The sequence below is a fragment of the Caretta caretta genome, chromosome 12 (genome assembly GCF_965140235.1).
Source record: "Caretta caretta isolate rCarCar2 chromosome 12, rCarCar1.hap1, whole genome shotgun sequence".
NCBI classification, from domain to species: Eukaryota; Metazoa; Chordata; order Testudines; family Cheloniidae; genus Caretta; species Caretta caretta.
The window spans coordinates 2466128-2484114 of record NC_134217.1 but is presented as its reverse complement, the minus strand read 5'-3'; the positions used below and the strand labels follow the sequence as shown (position 1 = coordinate 2484114).

General features: G+C 51.7%; 1 protein-coding gene across 7 annotated transcripts in view; it reads left to right on the top strand.

The window, feature by feature from the left end:
• CARMIL2 (capping protein regulator and myosin 1 linker 2) overlaps positions 1-17987 on the top strand; it is a 139219-nt gene that overhangs the window by 57403 nt on the left and 63829 nt on the right. For all 7 annotated transcript variants that reach the window (XR_012664514.1, XM_075118251.1, XM_048816442.2 and 4 more), the window contains 6 exons: positions 624-728; positions 1936-2005; positions 3661-3742; positions 6899-6995; positions 8250-8307; positions 11104-11276. Coding sequence is in view for 6 of the 7 variants with exons in the window: in XM_075118251.1 (XP_074974352.1) it covers positions 624-728; positions 1936-2005; positions 3661-3742; positions 6899-6995; positions 8250-8307; positions 11104-11276 (585 nt within the window). In the remaining variant the exon portion in view is untranslated. The remainder of the gene's footprint in view (positions 1-623; positions 729-1935; positions 2006-3660; positions 3743-6898; positions 6996-8249; positions 8308-11103; positions 11277-17987) is intronic.

Below are 17987 nucleotides of genomic sequence, written 5' to 3'. Positions count from 1 at the left end.
AGTGCTTCACCACCTGCCTAGTGAAATAGTGTTTCCTAATATCCAACCTAGAGCTCCCCCACTGCAACTTGAGACTATTGCTCCTTGTTCTGTCATCTGCCACCACTGAGAACATCTGACCTCCATCGTCTTTGGAACCCCGCTTCAGGCAGTTGAAAGCTGCTATCAAATCCCCCCTCACTCTTCTGCAGACTAAATAAGCCCAGTTCCCTCAGCTTCTCCTCATAAGTCATGTGCCACAGCCCCCTGATCATTTTTGTTGCCCTCCCGCTGGACTCTCTCCAATTTGTCCACATCCCTTCTGTAGGGGGCCCCCCAAAACTGGACACAGTACTCCAGATGTGGCCTCACCAATGCCAAATAGAGGGGAATAATCACTTCCCTCGATCTGCTGGCAGCAGTGCTGACCAATGCTGCCAGGGTCCCTTTTCGACCGGGTGTTCCGGTCCAAAACTGGACACCTGGCAACCCTAGCTCCAAACCGACGGACTCTGTGATTTGGGGCTGGTGTCCGGGCTGTGTTACTGTCGACAGAGGCCATGGCCGAGTTGAGGTTAATTGAAATGGCAGAAAGGGGGCTGAGACAATATGCTGGGATCCGATGCCTCTTCTGTTTGTTTTAGAAAGCTGAGAGATGTCCCTCCAGCCATCAAACTGTTTTTCAGCAAGGCGGCTGCCCTCCGATACGTCGGCCTGGCGTGTACCAAGCTGCCGCCAGAGGCCGTAAGGTAAGGGGCCTGTTTTCCAATGCACTTAGGGACAGAATTGCAAGGGTTCGGCACCCGCAACTGGGGACAGATTTACAGCGGTGACTAGCCTCCAACATCTCAGCCCTAGTGATGCTCAGCCTGTACTCTGCAAATTGAACACAGGTGCGAATAGCAAGGTCCTCGAGAGGGCGCCTTCTGGTTGCTGGTTGCACACGTGTATGTACACAGCGGGTGGGAAAACCAAAGCTGCGGGTGTCCTGGGGAGTCTTGCCTGTGGCCATGGCTGGGGGAGCCTTAGAGGATTAAATTGCTGTGGTTTGCAGTCGGGGGGTGCCAGGGCTGGCTCTAGGTTTTTTGCTGCCCCAAGTCTGTGTGGTTTTAAAAAAAAAAAAAAGGGTGGCTGGAATGTTGCCCCTGGAATTGTGCTGCCCCACGGATGTGCTTGCTTTGCTGGTGCCTAGAGCTGGTCCTGGGCGGGGGATGTGTAGGGTCGGAGTTACTTGGGCCAGAGATAACCTGCCTGAAACCACAGTCAGAGGGGTTTAGCCGATAACAGGCTATTGATTTAGTAAATCCCTATTTATTAAGCCCAGCTAATATATCTAGCAGCCTCCTCTGGGGCAGGGAGTTCCCCAGACATCCAAGTGCAGGCCCCGCCTGATTCACCCTCCCCCATCATTCAGCACTGCCTGCCCTTTCCCCAGCCCCTTCAGTCCTGCTGACAATAGGGCGAGTGAGCATGCAGGAGACAAAGGAACAGAACTGTACTTGTGTCAAGGGGCAGCGGGAGCCCGTAGTGTGACCCCAGACAGGAGTGGTGACAGAGACTCCCTGGAGTCCAGCAGGGCCATTGCAGGTGCTGTGGATTAGCCGCAGAAGGCGCTCAGGTGTCATGCTGGTGGATGGCAGGGGAGAACCTAGGATAGCTAGGGCGGCTGGTGGGATGCACCTTTGGCTCTCCTAGCACCACGCACTGTTCCAGAGGGGCTGCAGGGCCAGGGAGCAAGAGCCAGGGCTGCTTCTACCCCCAGCTGCCCCAAGTGACCCCATGTTGTAGCCCCAGTGTGCACCCTGCCCTGCAGGGTGAGTGAGAGGGGAGTCACTGACTGTTCCCGAGGGTGTTTCCATGGGGAGGCTGGCAGCATATCCAGCTCCCTCTGCCTGCTGATGTGAGTGCTGGGTTCACAGCCTCTTGAAACGCTGGTTACTTTCTGGTTCATTGCAGGGCCTTGCTGCAGGGGCTGGCGTATAACTCTCAGATCAGTGACCTGCACCTGGACCTCAGTAGCTGCGAGGTGAGGACATGGCACGTGACCCAGTAAAGCGGAGCGACAGCTGAGTTCCAGCTAAACCATGACACTGCATCTGAGCCCCACAGCCCCGGGTGAAGAACTCCCGGGGCTGGGCAGTAAGTGTAGCTCTCCCACCAGAGCACAGAGGCTGGGCAGAGCAGTAGGACTTCATGGAGTTGTAGCCTTCCACCAAGGCCAAATTTTCAGCCCATTATCGAGTAGTTTAATTGTTACGTGGATGTTACGATCTAGGCATTTACGAGGAGTGCCTGGGCAGAAGCCAAGCCAGGGGGGAGAGCATCATCCTGTGTAAGCCACTGACCTGAAAAGACAGGTTTCAGAGTAACAGCCGTGTTAGTCTGTATTCGCAAAAAGAAAAGGAGGATTTGTGGCACCTTAGAGACTAACCAATTTATTTGAGCATAAGCTTTTGTGAGCTACAGCTCACACGAAAGCTTATGCTCAAATAAATTGGTTAGTCTCTAAGGTGCCACAAATCCTCCTTTTCTTTTTGACCTGAAAAGAGTTAACTGTCTGAAAGGAGCCCCTCCTGCGGTGCCTGTGAGATAGCCAGGGCTGAGCCAGTTTTCTGCTGCTTCTGAGCACTGCCCGGTGCTGGCACCAGGCTGGGGAGCATTGCAGCTACGTATTCTGACTACAAATGGGCACTCCCACGGCAGGTCCTGCAATCCCAAGCCTCTCCCACCTTCCCTCCCATCTGTGGGCCTCTTCCTGAGGGTTTCCTAACACTTCTGCCGTGTTCACGATTTCCCCCCAGCGCCTTCGGAGGCTGATGGGAATGAGGATCCTGGCTGTGCTAACGGGAGTGGGAGTCGGATCGGGGTTAAGGTGGCTGCAGCAGAGCTGAGACATTAGGCCCGTCACACAGGGTCAAAGCTTGAAAAGCACCTAGGTGGTTTAGGCACCCTAATTCCCATGGAAAGTCACTGGGATTTAGGCTCCTGAAGGACTCTTGAAAATGGCTCCTCAGTCGCTCCTAAACTGCTTTTTGGAAAGTTACCGTGAATCTCTCTGGTCCAGCTCCTCAAAGATAGTTAGGCACCTAACTCCCCTGGATTTTCTGGGCCTCTAGGCCTCAGTTTCCCCATCTATAATAATGCCCACCCACCTTTGGCGACAGCTTTGTGCTCCATGGCTGAAAAGTGCAAAGGGTTTTTATTTATTCCTTCCTCCACGTGCTGTGTCTCTGCCCTGTGCCGGCAGCGGTGGCTTTGGTTCTAACCTGAGCCCGGGGCATGCTGTGCGAACAATCTGCAGGCAAAAAGAAAAGGAGTACTTGTGGCACCTTAGAGACTAACCAATTTATTTGAGCATGAGCTTTCGTGAGCTACAGCTCACTTCATCAGATGTAGTGATGATGAAGTGAGCTGTAGCTCACGAAAGCTCATGCTCAAATAAATTGGTTAGTCTCTAAGGTGCCACAAGTACTCCTTTTCTTTTTGCGAATGCAGACTAACACGGCTGTTCCTCTGAAATCTGCAGGCAGTTCATGGTGGGGTTCCGGGTTAGAATGTTTGCTCTTATTGCAGGATGATCCCAGGGGCACTAAGCACTCGACTTTCCCAACTGTCATGTTCTTGGTTGTGAAAATCTGAATGTTCCCTTTACTCTTGTTCTGTTTTGTCTTTCATTTAAAGTTGAGATCGGCAGGTGCCCAGGTGATCCAAGATCTGATTTTTGATGCCAATGCAATTAGGAATTTGGATTTATCAGACAATGGTAGGTACATAGTTTCTTTGACTTACAGTGAGCTTTGTCACCGTGGCTGGAAGTGTCTTTTCCTCTTAACCTTGGCAGGAGGCTGTGTGCTGCCATTCTACAGAAGCCAAGATAAGTCCCCTGCCAGAACAATGACTGAGGAGGTCAAGATCCCATCAATTGTTGTTTAAATAACCATTTAAAAGATGAGACTTGTTTTGATGAGGGGTGACTGAGGCTCTCTGAGGTGCCATGTGTGGTTATATACCAGGGGTGGACAAACTTTTTGGCCCGAGGGCCATATCTCCATATAGGAATTTTATGGCGGGCCATGAATGCTCATGAAATTGGGGTTTGGGTGCAGGAGGGGGTGAGGGCTCTGGGGTGGGGCTAGAAATGTGGAGTTCAGGGTACAGGAGGGGGCTCCGGGCTGGGGCAGGGGCTTGGTGGGGTTGGATGAGGGCTCTGGGGTGGGGCTGGGGGGTTTGGGGTGCAGAAGGGGGCTCCAGACTGGGACTGAGGGGTTTGGAGGGTGGGAGGGGGACCAGGGCTGGGGCAGGGGTTGAGGTGCGGGGGGGGTGGTGAGGGCTCCAGCTGGAGGTGCAGGCTGTGGGGTGGGGATGAGGAGTTTGGGGTGCAGGAGGGTGCTCCAGGCTAGGACTGAGGTTCAGAGGGTTGGAGGAGGATCAGGGCTGGGACAGGGGGTTCAGGTGCGGGAGGGTTCAGGCACAGGCTCCAGGCAGCTCCCGGAAGCAGCGGCATGTCCCCCCTCCGGCTTGTAGCCCAAGGCATGGCCAGGTGGCTCTGCTGCGCATTGCCCCTTCCTCAGGCGCCGTGCCTGCAGCTCCCATTGGCCGCAGTTCCTGGCCAATGGGAGGTGTGGGGATGGCGCTTGGGGCGGGGGCAGCGTGTGGAGCCCCCTGGCTGCCCCTAAACATAGGTGCCAGCGGGGAGACATGCCGCTGCTTCTGGGAGCTGTGCAGAGCTGCCGCATGTGTGCACGGAGCAGCTGCGGACCCTGCTCCCTGGTTGGAGCATGGTGAACCCCAGACCCCGCTCCCCCATGGGAGCTCGAGGGCCAGATTAAATTGGCACGCGGGCTGGATGTGGCCAGTGGGCCGCAGTTTGCACACCCTGTTCTATATGGTATTGCTGCCATCCCTGCCCTTGCTGCTTTGTATCGCTATTCGTAGGCATGCTTCCCCGTTTCCATGGTGTACTTCTTCCATTACTCCAAGACTCCATTGCTTTCATTTGGTGCTTCTCTTCTTGTACCTGTTACTGACAAGTGCTAATGGGGCAGAAGTGGCTGGCTGGCTGGCACGCTGTAGCTGCGTTGTAGCTAGACCTGGTACATTTTGTTCCGGTGGAGCATTTTTCCATCAGAAAATGCCATTTGGCTGAAATAGAAACTATCTGTGGGAACATGTCAAGTTCAATGGAATTTTTGACATTCTCCAAATGCTTTGGGTTTTTTAATGAAATCAAAAGCAAAGGTTTCATTGACCCCCAAGTTCATGTTTTTTTTTTTTTAAATTTCATTTCTCGGCAGATTTCTTAATTCTTCGGTTTTGTTTCAGTTAGGAACAAAAACCATTTTTGACATGGCAGAATTTCTTGTGGTTCCTGCACTGCTCTGGTAGTGTGGCATGTGCCCATTTCTCCTTCTGAGTTTGGGACACAGGAGCAGCTTAGAGAAGAGCAATTCTGTGCTAATGGGGCCGTTGTGTGAAGTAATTTTCCATCTGTCTGGTCAGTGGTGACAGCTGTGTGCAAATGACCGACCTGGTTACCTGGCCCGTTGGCTGCCTGCTGGCCAGACACCAGACTCCTCAACAAGTATATTGGCACTCTCACAGGGCATTGCTCCAGAGTCGCTGGTTGGTTTCTAGTGTGCCCCAGCACCATTCTTTTTTGGGATGGGTTTCCAGTTCTCTCCTCTCCTGGCCTGGTTTGGTTTTGTGTGTGTATTTTGCTCTGGTAGGACTTCACTGGAAATTAGCAATGACAAATCAACTTAAAAAGGGCTTGTGAAGGAGGGAACTCCCTTCTCGAAATTCCCTGTGGCACTTCCCTTTTTATTGTTTCTGATGGAAGATTTCCCAAGTCTCTGCATCTCTTGACCTGCTAATGGGATTTGGGCGAGTAGCGTGGTGACTGGGGCTGACTGGCTTTACCACTCAACATGCCTGTGGAGGGAACGCGTAGAACCCTGCTGGGCTTGTCACAAGGCAGTTGCTTTGGCTGTATTTTCTGTATTTGAATTCTGGCTGGCTGCTATTTGTTGGTGTTTAAGGGACTCTGTTCTGGGCGAGGAGGCAGACAGCTTTCCCCGTGGGCAAGCCCTGCTTCTTGGTTCTGTGAGGGCTCCTGTGCCACCCCGCCATGCTTCTGTTGTCAGAGCCCACCTTGTTGAGCAGACAGCCCTCTCTGAGCTAAGTAACAGTGCGTGTCTGGCGGCCAAGGTGGGGGGCCTGATCTCCTGGGTTGTAGACCCCTTCCCTGCAGTCAGAAGCATCATCTCATTTCACTTCAAGCCAGGAGGGGAAGCACTGGGAGAGAACTGGCACTGTAGGCCCCTCCGTCAGCAGCCAGGAATCCTCCCAGCTGCCAAGCAGCCCCCCCATGCATGATTATGTCCCCCCTCCCCTAGGCTTTATTCCGTCTGTTCAGCCAGGTGCCCTGGGAGGAGCAGAGGCAGGATTGTTCTGCTGGCTCTCTCCACTCCACACAGGAGCTTAACAACCAGCCCTGGAGAAACATGGCCGTCTGAAAGCAGAGCCTGGGATTGGTCAAGCTGCGTGGGGGAATAGCCCACCAGGATCCCCCACAAACCCATCCACTCTGCAAGGGCACTAGCCTCCTCGGGCCAGCGAGTCACCATCTGCCAAGGCTGTGGTGCCCTGAAGGTGGCCAGGGGACAGATTGAGTAGTTTGTCCATCTCCGTGGGCCTGTTCAGGTAGGGATGCGCCCCTCAGCGTAAGGTTTAGCAGCATCTGGTGCTACGATAGCAAAATCTGGGCTTTTCTCACAACTCTCCTGCTGCAGGTGTGGCCGGCAGTTGCCACGTCTAACTCCTCTCCTCCCTGTTCATGCCAAGTGTCCTTGGGGCATTGGCAGTCACTAAGTGTCAGACACTGGTCACGGATTGTCATTGCTGCTTTTGTGTTTTGTAGGCTTTGATGCTGACATGGTCACGTTGGTGCTGGCGATTGGCCGAAGCAAATCCATTAGGCACGTCTCCTTAGGAAAGAATTTTAACATCAAATCCAAGTAAGTGTCGTGTGACTCATGCATGTAATGAAGTGAACTTTAACAGGCCTGGGCCTAATCCCCGATTTTTATACACACTAGGTATGTTGCAGGTAGTCAGATTACATTTATTTACTGCAATGACTGCTCAGACTGTAGCTTTGCATTGTTAATCACCATTTGGCTTTGTGTGTACTGGGCCTTTAAATTATAATGCTCTTGTAAATCAGAGGTATCAAAGCCATGGAATCATCTCCTAGAAATGTGGGGCTGGAACAGACCTGGAAGTCAGCCAGGCCAGCCCCCTGTGCTAAGGCAGGGCCAAGGAAACCTAGACCAGCCCTGAGAGGGCTTTGGCCAATCTGTTCTTAAACACCTCCAGTGACAGGGATTCCACCACCTCCAGTCCAGTCACAGCAGTACTGAATTTCCATGGACTATCATGAGTCCCAAAGGCCTGCGGTGTTTGCCTCAGTACTCAGCCCGATGCAGGTTTAGGGATGAGCTCTTGCTGCCTGAATTCAGACTGGAACAAGTGCAGAGAGAAGCTTCTGGGGTGATCAGGGGACTGGAGAGAGCCTGTTGTGAGAGGAAACTAAAAGAGCTTGGCTTGCTTAGCCATGAGAGATGGGCTGATTGCTCTCTGTAAATAGTGGGAGGGGTGGGACGGGGGAGAAGAGCTGTTTAAGCTAAAGGATAATGTTGGAACCAGGATAAACTGGCCAGGTGTACATTTAGGCTGGAAATTAGAAGGTTTCTTACCATCAGCGGGGAGGCTGTTGCAGCACCTCACCCAGCAGGAGTAGTGGTGCAAAGGACCCAGCTAGTTTGAAGATGGGACCTTGATACATTTATGAAGGGGATGATCTGACGGGGTTGCCTGTGAGTAGCAGGGGACTGGACTCAATGGCCATCCCTGCCAGTCCTTTGTTCTTGGGTTACTGCCCAGTTGACATAATGCAGCAGCGCTGGGGTCTCAGGGGCAGGGACACTGCAGTGTGGTCACCCCCTCTTAGGCCAGCCAACAGGGAGGTGTAATTGAATATCTCTGAGAATGTTGCGGCCTCTCGGGAAAGTGCTCATTGCCACAGGCTGACTGCAACTAGGAAAGGCTGGTGGCTTGCAGGAGAGAGGGAGGTGCATAGGTGAGCCGTGCAGTCAGAGTAATGTCCAGCCGCAATGGAACACTTCCCAGCTTGGTGCTGACTTGAGCCCACATCAGGCTCTGCTGTGCGATGGGGAAACACAGATAACCCCTCTGTATCTCCTCCGCAGGGACAATCTGGCCGATGTTCTCCACCGGATTGTTCAGCTCACGCAGGAAGACGACTGCGTAAGTGCTTGCTGTGGTGCCTGCCCAGAGCCCCATAACTGAATCACTCGCGCCGTTTCCTCTGAATTATTACTATTCATTTCAGAATCCCCAGGCCAGCTGTGAGACAACTGGCCATTTTGTGTTTCAGTTCAGATGCAGAATGTGGGGGAGTTGCTGTCTCTCTCTTCCATGGAGTCTCTCCCTCTGTGGTTGGTGTTAATCTGAAAGGAATGGTTGGACTGAGAAATAAATGCTTTTCTCTCTGTGTTTGGGAGAATATAGGAAAGGAATCAACAGCTGAGGGAGCAGGAGAGATGTGTGTTGTACGTAGGGGGATGGATAACAGCCCAGAACAAAGGTGATGCCCCTCTGCCATGTACATTGGTCAAACTGGACAGTCTCTATGTAAAAGAATAAATGGACACAAATCAGATGTCAAGAATTATAACATTCATAAACCAGTCGGAGAACACTTCAATCTCTCTGGTCATGCAATTACAGACCTAAAAGTTGCAATATTACAACAAAAAGACTTCAAAAACAGACTCCAACGAGAGACTGCTGAATTGGAATTAATTTGCAAACTGGATACAATTAACTTAGGCTTGAATAGAGACTGGGAGTGGATGGGTCATTACACAAAGTAAAACTATTTCCCCATGTTTATCCAACATCCCCCCCCCTCCCCTGGAGGATAGGGATAGGATACAGAGGGCCCTGGACAAATTGGAGGATTGGGCCAAAAGAAATCTGATGAGGTTCAACAAGGACAAGTGCAGAGTCCTGCACTTAGGACAGAAGAACCCCATGCACCGCTACAGACTAGGGACTGAATGGCTAGGCAGCAGTTCTGCAGAAAAGGACCTAGGGTCCTTTGTTCTAGGGGTTACAGTGGACGAGAATCTGGATATGCGTCAACAGTATGCCCTTGTTGCCAAGAAGGCCAATGGCATTTTGGGATGTGTAAGTAGGGGCATTGCCAGTAGATCGAGGGACGTGATCGTTCCCCTCTATTCGACACTGGTGAGGCCTCATCTGGAGTACTGTGTCCGGTTTTGGGCCCCACACTCGCTCCTCTCCCCCGTCACTCGCTGGATCCTCTCAAGGAGCCTTCCTGCAGGTAGGAGGCAGCCCCAGCTGAGCAGGGGCTGATGCGGGTGAATGACCTGGTGTCTCCCCCAACTGGACTTTTGGTTCAGGTGCAAATTAGCATCGAAACCTGGGCACCTGGCAATCCTAAATGGCACCCGAATGCAGAAGCCAAAACCCGGCCTGTCTGGGTGTAACCCGGACAGGTGGCAATGTTAGTGTAGACACTTACACAGGGAGACCGACGTAACCTGCCCTGTGACACCCTCACTCTGTAGTTAGCCCGGCCTCAGCTGCTTAGATTTCATTTCACTTTTGTTACTCCTCCTTGTCAGCCTGCTAGTCCTCTGGGCATCCATAGCGTCTTCCAGGGAATAGAGGCTAGGCCAGACCTGAATTTCTAATTTGAAGAAACCCCTTTCAGGCCTATCCCCTGTGAAAGAGACACAAAAGGGGCAAGGGCACTGATGTTATTTAATCTTTGCAGGTCTCCTTTAAAGGAGAAAACCCACTGGTGCATTACAGAATTGCTGCCACAGGCAGAAAAGGTCTGTGCAGCCCAAATCCCATTAAACAGGCCTTTCCCGTTCATGTGATTACCAGGTCATTAGTAGGTAAACGACAGCTTTATCCTCTAGGATTGCCCCCTCCTCCTGCTGAGGTACAGCAGGATCGAGAGGCCAGGAGTGGCTCAGACCTGCCCTGTGTTGTTGTCTCTGCTTTCTTCCCCCTGGCTCTTGCTGCTTTTCTGCCTGTGGTAGGGCCAAATGATGTCTGTCTATACTTGTCTGGCCCCTATCACAGGAGTATCTGAGTGCCTCACAATCAGTAGTGGGTTCACCCTCACTGTACTCTGGGGAAGCAGGGCATGTCTAGTGCCCCACCTACAGATGGGAACCTGAGACACAGAGAGGCTAAGTGACTCACCCAGGGTCACACATGAGTCAGTGGCAGAGCAGGGCTTACTTCACCATCCTTCTCCCTGGCACAGGGACACTGGAACAGGGAAGAGGGGTGCACAAATTCCCCTCTCCCTGCCCCTCGGTGTCTTTGTCCAAGGGCAGCTCTGCTTTGGCTTTGCCCATTCCCCAAGCATAGAGAACACTGGAGCTCCTGAGCAGGGCAGGGCTACCTGCAGGCCTCTCGCCGGCTCCTGGCCTCATGCAAACCGCTTCCAGGTGCCTCCCTCCATGTCCCACCCCATGTGATCTATGAGCCTTGGCCTGGCCCTAGCTTTGTATTCATTAGCTTGTCCCCTGCACTGACTGGCTGCCAAGGACTACAGGCCACCAGAGCTAGAGCACAGCACACAGACCCAGCCCAGAGAGGGCAAAGAGCTCGTGAGCCGCACAGGGCATTCTAGGGGGCAGGGATTTCCCAGCTGGTCCCATTACGCAGGTGGCCCAGTCTGTGTAGTTAGATGCGGGGGAGGGCGACCTGCTTCCTGGTAAAAAGAAAAGGAGGACTTGTGGCACCTTAGAGAGACTAACAAATTTATTTGAGCATAAGCTTTCGTGAGCTACAGCTCACTTCATCGGATGCAACTCACGAAAGCTTATGCTCAAATAAATTTGTTAGTCTCTCTAAGGTGCCACAAGTCCTCCTTTTCTTTTTGCGAAGACAGACTAACATGGCTGCTACACTGAAACCTGCTTCCTGGTAGAGCCCTAGGGCCCCTGCAGCACCAGCACCTGATCATTTCTCCCTCTGGCATTTGTCTTCCAGCCTCTTCAATCCCTGTCCGTGGCCGAATCGCGACTGAAATTGGGAACCAACGTCCTGCTGAATGCGCTGGGCAGTAACGCCAGCCTCCGCACGCTGGACATCAGTGGGAATACCATTGGCGACTCTGGAGCCAAGATGCTGGCCAAAGCCTTGCAGATCAACACACAACTCAGGTAGTGTGTGTGAGTGTGCACGCGCGTGTGCGAGAGAGAGGCAGGCAGGCGGATGCTGGTAAGTGCTGAGTCTCAGCACAGCATGCCGGCTCTTGTGAGGCGCTGCCGGGCAGTGTTTCCAGAGGAGAGGGGAGGCGTCTGCCTCAGGGGTTTTGCTGAGCAGGAGAAAGGTGCTGTGTAAAGGCCCTAGGAATGCACGGGGCTTCCATTGAATAGAGCAGGTGGCTGGAGAAATTTCTACCACTTGTTTAATGAAAACATACTGAGACTGATCCTTCATGGCAGATCCTGTCTCCTCCCCGACCCCCACTCTGCCTCGTACCCACCCTCTCCTCCCAGCACTGCCTTCCCAGCAAGCTCTCCTAGTTCTCATATGCTCCTTGGCTTTGTTTTCACCTCGCAGAGCTGCTCACCTGTCCACGCGGGCCACTTGGCCTCTCTGTCCCCCCGCATGGCTGTCCTGTGTGCTGGGCACTCCCTGGCTCTGAGCCATTGGCACCTCAGCTGCGCTGGGACGTCTGCCACCGGCAGTGCCTCGAAGTACAGTGAGCTGTGACATGTGGTTTGACATGACGTCCCCCCACCCATCTCTTCTTCACCCCCTTCAATTCCTCCCACCCTCAGTGTACTCTTCCCTCCTCTCCCACTGCCCCAACCCCACTCCCCCGAGGATCCCTATAGCCCCTGTCTGGTCACTGCCTCTGTCTCATCTCCATCTGAGGTGCTTATCCGGTGCCCTTCACTGTAGTCTCTGTGCAGCCTGTAATAGATTTATTCCCCTGAACCCCGGTGCTTTTACCCTCGGAGATAATGGAGAACCGAGGCCTAGAGAAGTTAAGTGACATGCACAGGGTCACTCGGGATGTTTGAGGTGGACCAGGAATTGAACCTGGATAGCTCACAGCTGCTCTATCCCCTGGGCCATCCTTTCCCTCTCAGCCATTGGGTGCCTCTCAGTCTCAATGTCCTGCAAAGCATTCTCGCTCTCCTATTGTGAACAGCTGCATGACGTCTTCTGTATGCACATCAATCCTGTGGAGTGTGGGTCTGATCCGGCTGCCCAGGAAGCACCTGTGAATGCTGCCCTGGGGGCAGCTTTACATGTTTGTAACCATCAGCTGGTGTTAAGAGGGTGCGCTGAGCCCCCTAGTCTATGCCCATTTAGATGGACCGTTTGTACATGCTAATGCAATACAAGTTGATTATTGGCGACGTACTCCATAGGAATGAAGGACCGAGTAAAGGAAACGCCTGGATTATATAATGGCTAAGCCTCCATGCCAGGCGTATGGCAGATCAGCCTTGTGGTGCTCTGCAATTCAATGTCAAGCCAAGTGCCAGTCAGGGCTGATTACTCCATTGCCTGGCAGCGCTCCGCACCCTCAGTGTCACAGTGCGGATGAGGCAAGCTTCAGCAACGTCTCCGAGAAGGAAAAGCCAAGGTGCTGTATCCTGGGCTCGCAGGTGCAGGAAGGAAGCTGCACTGTCCTTGTCCCTCTGCAGCACTGTCCTTGTCCCTCTGCAGCACTGGTGATCTACTGTGGCTGGTAGGGAGGGCATGGCCAGCCGGGCTGGGAGGGGAAAGGGGCACTCACTCTCCCTTCTTGGGGCAGTGGTAACACCCGCTCTAGGGCTTCCCTCACGGCTGAGGAGGCTTGGGGCCAGCCACAGTAGATCCCTGCACTGCCAGGGCAGTGGAGGGACAAGGACAGTGCCTGGCTGATGGGGAGCCTGTGGCTCTGCACTGCCATTTCCATAGATCTTTGACTTACACCAAGAGTCCGGCCACGTCCCTCCCTGCGTCTTCAGGGGGCGTCACATTGACTATATCGCTCTCCCAGCTGCCCAGCTGTTCCTCACCTGTACCGGGGGAGTCTATGACCCCCAGTGCCTGATGGGAGTCAGTGCATGCCCCAGCAATGCCACGGCTTCCTTCCTGCACCTGCGAGCCCGGGATACACAGCCCTGGTTTTCTCTTCTTGGAGGCGTTGCTGAAGCTTGCAGCGAAGAGCCTCATCCACACTATGATGCTGAGGGTGCAGAGCGCTGCCAGGTAATGGAGTAATCAGCAGGGCTGGCCTTACCATGAGATGAACTGAGGCGGCCACCTCAGGTGCCAGACTGGGCTGCAGGGGGGAGGGGGGCGCCACGAGGACCCAGAGTGTGGAAAATGGTGTCTGCTGCTGGTGCATCTGTATCCTCTCTGCTCGAGACGCACAGAGATGGGGGAGTGCTGTGCTGGAGGGAGGGGGGCACAAGAGACGGAACAGGCAGGCAGGAGAAAAGGGGAGCGGGAATAACAGAAAGCAGCAGGAGCTGCAGGGAGAGAGAGGAGGAGGAGCCTCTTATGTCCCTCTCTAGCCCCCCAGGAGCCTGGACTGATTAACCCCAGCTTCTCAGGGAGCTTCCTGTGTCCTGCTGCTTCCCTGAACCCACTTGAGGAGAACAGACTGTCAACTGGAGTAGTAGCAGCCAGTTAGGCCCTAAGACGCTGATCTCTTCCCTCACTCAGGCCCTGCTACCAGCCTGCTTATTTCTCCCCTTCAACTGAGTGTTGAGAGCCACTCTAGCTGGCACAGAACAGCAGCCATGAGTGAAAGAAGAAAACGCCCCCCTGGGGCAGCATTCAGAAAAAGAAAGAAAGCAAAGAAAGCTTTTCTATCTAAGCAGAAAGGAGCTCTCCCGAGATACATAGACACAAATGTTCATGGTGAGCCTTCCGGCCCCAGTGAGGATGTGAGTGGTGAGGAGATGCCTGATCTTCCAGTCAGAGTGCAGGTAACCTGGCAGCTGCTGCAGCATCCATATCTCCATCTCAAGTGGATGTAACCATGCACAGTCCTGAAGAAAAGTGCAGATCAGAGAAGAGTGTGGTGGAGGTGCAAGAAACAGCTGCTGCTGAGTTTAGTTCCTTGAGTCCAGAGGATCCAGGACTGTGGACCCACTTGAGCAGTAGCCTGAGGGACTTCCTTCTACTGCATGGGCCACAGCAAGTGAAAAACTTCATGTTCCCTAAAGACAATGAAAATAGAAGTTTCCATCCAACACGTTACTGGTGTGAAATCCCCAATGGTGACAAAGTGGAGAGGCCATGGCTTATGTACTCAAAAACCCAGAATGCTGCATACTGGTTTTGTTGCAAACTCTTCCAGTCTAATGTTCCAGCCACATTGGGTTCTACAGGAACCAAAGGACTGGAAAAATCTGGCTAGAAATCTGGCATGCCATGAGAAGGCAGCAAATCACCAGAGAGCATTCCACAGCTGGAAAGAGCTGGAGATGAGACTAAGGTTAAAGGCCACCATGGATGATCAGCATCAAGAGAAGATTGCATCAGAGTCTCTTTACTGGCAAAATGTTCTGAAAAGGCTCATTGCCATTGTGACAATGCTTGCAGCCCAAAACCTAGCCCTGCATGGCACTGCAGATCAGCTGTATGTGACAAACAATGGAAACTTCCTTAAAACTGTGGAGCTGGTGGCTCAGTTTGATGCTGTACTCCAGGAGCATCTAAGAAGAGTCAACTCCCAAGTCGTGGTACACACACCACTACCTTGGAAAAACCATTCAAAATGAGACCATACAGTTACTGGCAACAAAAGTCAAACAGAAGATTGTGGCAGATCTGAAGCCAGCAAGATATTACTCTGTTGTTCTGGACGGCACACCTGACATCAGCCATACAGAACAAATGACTTTAATGGTGCATTTTGTAACAACAACAGAACCTAGTGAAAATGTCATAGAATCATAGAACATAAGGGTTGGAAGGGACCCCAGAAGGTCATCTAGTCCAACCCCCTGATCGAAGCAGGACCAATTCCCAGTTAAATCATCCCAGCCAGGGCTTTGTCAAGCCTGACCTTAAAAATCTCTAAGGAAGGAGATTCTACCACCTCCCTAGGTAACGCATTCCAGTGTTTCACCACCCTCCTAGTGAAAAAGTTTTTCCTAATATCCAACCTAAACCTCCCCCACTGCAGCTTGAGACCATTACTCCTCGTTCTGTCATCTGCTACCATTGAGAACAGTCTAGAGCCATCCTCTTTGGAACCCCCTTTCAGGTAGTTGAAAGCAGCTATCAAATCCCCCCTCATTCTTCTCTTCTGCAGGCTAAACAATCCCAGCTCCCTCAGCCTCTCCTCATAACTCATGTGTTCCAGACCCCTAATCATTTTTGTTGCCCTTCGCTGGACTCTCTCCAATTTATCCACATCCTTCTTGAAGTGTGGGGCCCAAAACTGGACACAGTACTCCAGATGAGGCCTCACCAATGTCGAATAGAGGGGAACGATCACGTCCCTCGATCTGCTCGCTATGCCCCTACTTATACATCCCAAAATGCCATTGGCCTTCTTGGCAACAAGGGCACACTGCTGACTCATATCCAGCTTCTTGTCCACTGTCACCCCTAGGTCCTTTTCCGCAGAACTGCTGCCTAGCCATTCGGTCCCTAGTCTGTAGCTGTGCATTGGGTTCTTCCGTCCTAAGTGCAGGACCCTGCACTTATCCTTATTGAACCTCATCAGATTTCTTTTGGCCCAATCCTCCAATTTGTCTAGGTCTTTCTGTATCCTGTCCCTCCCCTCCAGCGTATCTACCACTCCTCCCAGTTTAGTATCATCCGCAAATTTGCTGAGAGTGCAATCCACACCATCCTCCAGATCATTTATGAAGATATTGAACAAAACCGGCCCCAGGACCGACCCTTGGAGTACTCCACTTGATACCGGCTGCCAACTAGATATGGAGCTATTGATCACTACCCGTTGAGCCCGACAATCTAGCCAGCTTTCTACCCACCTTGTAGTGCATTCATCCAGCCCGTACTTCCTTAACTTGCTGACAAGAATACTGTGGGAGACCGTGTCAAAAGCTTTGCTAAAGTCAAGAAACAATACATCCACTGCTTTCCCTTCATCCACAGAACCAGTAATCTCATCATAAAAGGCGATTAGATTAGTCAGGCATGACCTTCCCTTGGTGAATCCATGCTGGCTGTTCCTGATCACTTTCCTCTCATGCAAGTGCTTCAGGATTGATTCTTTGAGGACCTGCTCCATGATTTTTCCAGGGACTGAAGTGAGGCTGACTGGCCTGTAGTTCCCAGGATCCTCCTCCTTCCCTTTTTTAAAGATTGGCACTACATTAGCCTTTTTCCAGTCATCCGGGACTTCCCCGGTGTCCCTGCAATGGTGACTGTCAGAGAGCATTTTCTAGAATTTATTGACATTGATGATACTACAGAAGCTGGTATGACAAATGTGCTTCTTAAAAAGCTGGAAGATACGGGAATTGCGATAGCTGACATGAGAGGTCAGGGCTACGATAATGGTGCCAACGTGAGAGGAAAGAAGAGGAGTGCAGACACGGATCCGAGAGTTAAACCCTCGAGCTTTTTTTGTCCCATGCAGTTCTCATTCATTGAACTTGGTGGTCAGTGATGCAGCATCAGCTTCTAGAGAACATCTGGGAACATCCTCCCTGACACTAAAACCACTGAGTGGCACACAATGGGAAAGTCGAGTGGAGGCGATAAAGCCTATCAAACACCAAATTGGGAAGAAAAGGAGTACTTGTGGCACCTTAGAGACTAACCAATTTATTTGAGCATGAGCTTTCGTGAGTTACATCCGATGAAGTGAGCTGTAGCTCACGAAAGCTCATGCTCAAATAAATTGGTTAGTCTCTAAGGTGCCACAAGTACTCCTTTTCTTTTTGCGAATACAGACTAACACGGCTGTTACTCTGAAACCTGTCAAATTGGGAAGATAGATGTTGCCACAGTTGCCATTATGGAGGCTAATGCTATGACAGGAACTGTTCGTGGGAGAACAGTGGCAGAGGGAAATGGAATCACCAGAAACATGCATAACTTCACATTTCTGTGTGGCTTAGTGTTGTGGCATGACATACTGTTTGAAATAAACGTTGTAGGCAAGAGACTCTAAGGTGTTGACCTTGATATATCTGGAGCAATGGAACAACTGGACAAAGCAAAGTCATACCTACAGTCTTACTGGTCAGATGAAGGATTTGAAAACGTTCTGAAGAGTGCACAGAAGTTGGCAGAGGAACTCCACACTGAAGCTATTTTCCCACCCATTCAAGAATACAAGAGTCACCAAAGAAGACATTTTGATTATAGGATTATCCCATGCCTCATAAGAGACCCCAAACAATAATTCAAAGTTGAATTCTTTAACCAGGTGCTAGATTGTGCAATACAGTCAGCTGAAGAACGTTTCATGCAGTTCAAGGAACACAGCAGTATATTTGGGATGTTGTAGGATATTCCAAAACTCCTCACTATACCTGAAGAAGACCTACAGCAGCAATGCAGGGCACTAGAGACAGTGTTGACACATGATGACATGTGTGATATTGATGCAAGTGATTTAGGTGATGAACTGAAAGCCCTTTCAAGATACATTTCAGCAGAATCAACTCCAAAGGCTGTTCTGGAATATATGTGCACAAATAAGATGACCACCCTCTTTCCAAATGCTTTTGTTGCTCTTCGCGTACTTCTAACACTTCCTGTAACAGTTGCCAGTGGAGAACGCAGCTTCTCCAAGCTGAAGTTAAGAAAAACACATCTACGCTCCACAATGACACAGGAGAGGCTGATTGGCCTTGCAACCATCTCAATAGAGCATGAGCTGGCCCAGACTGTGGACCTTCAGCAGGAAGCAGTTCAAATCTTTGCAA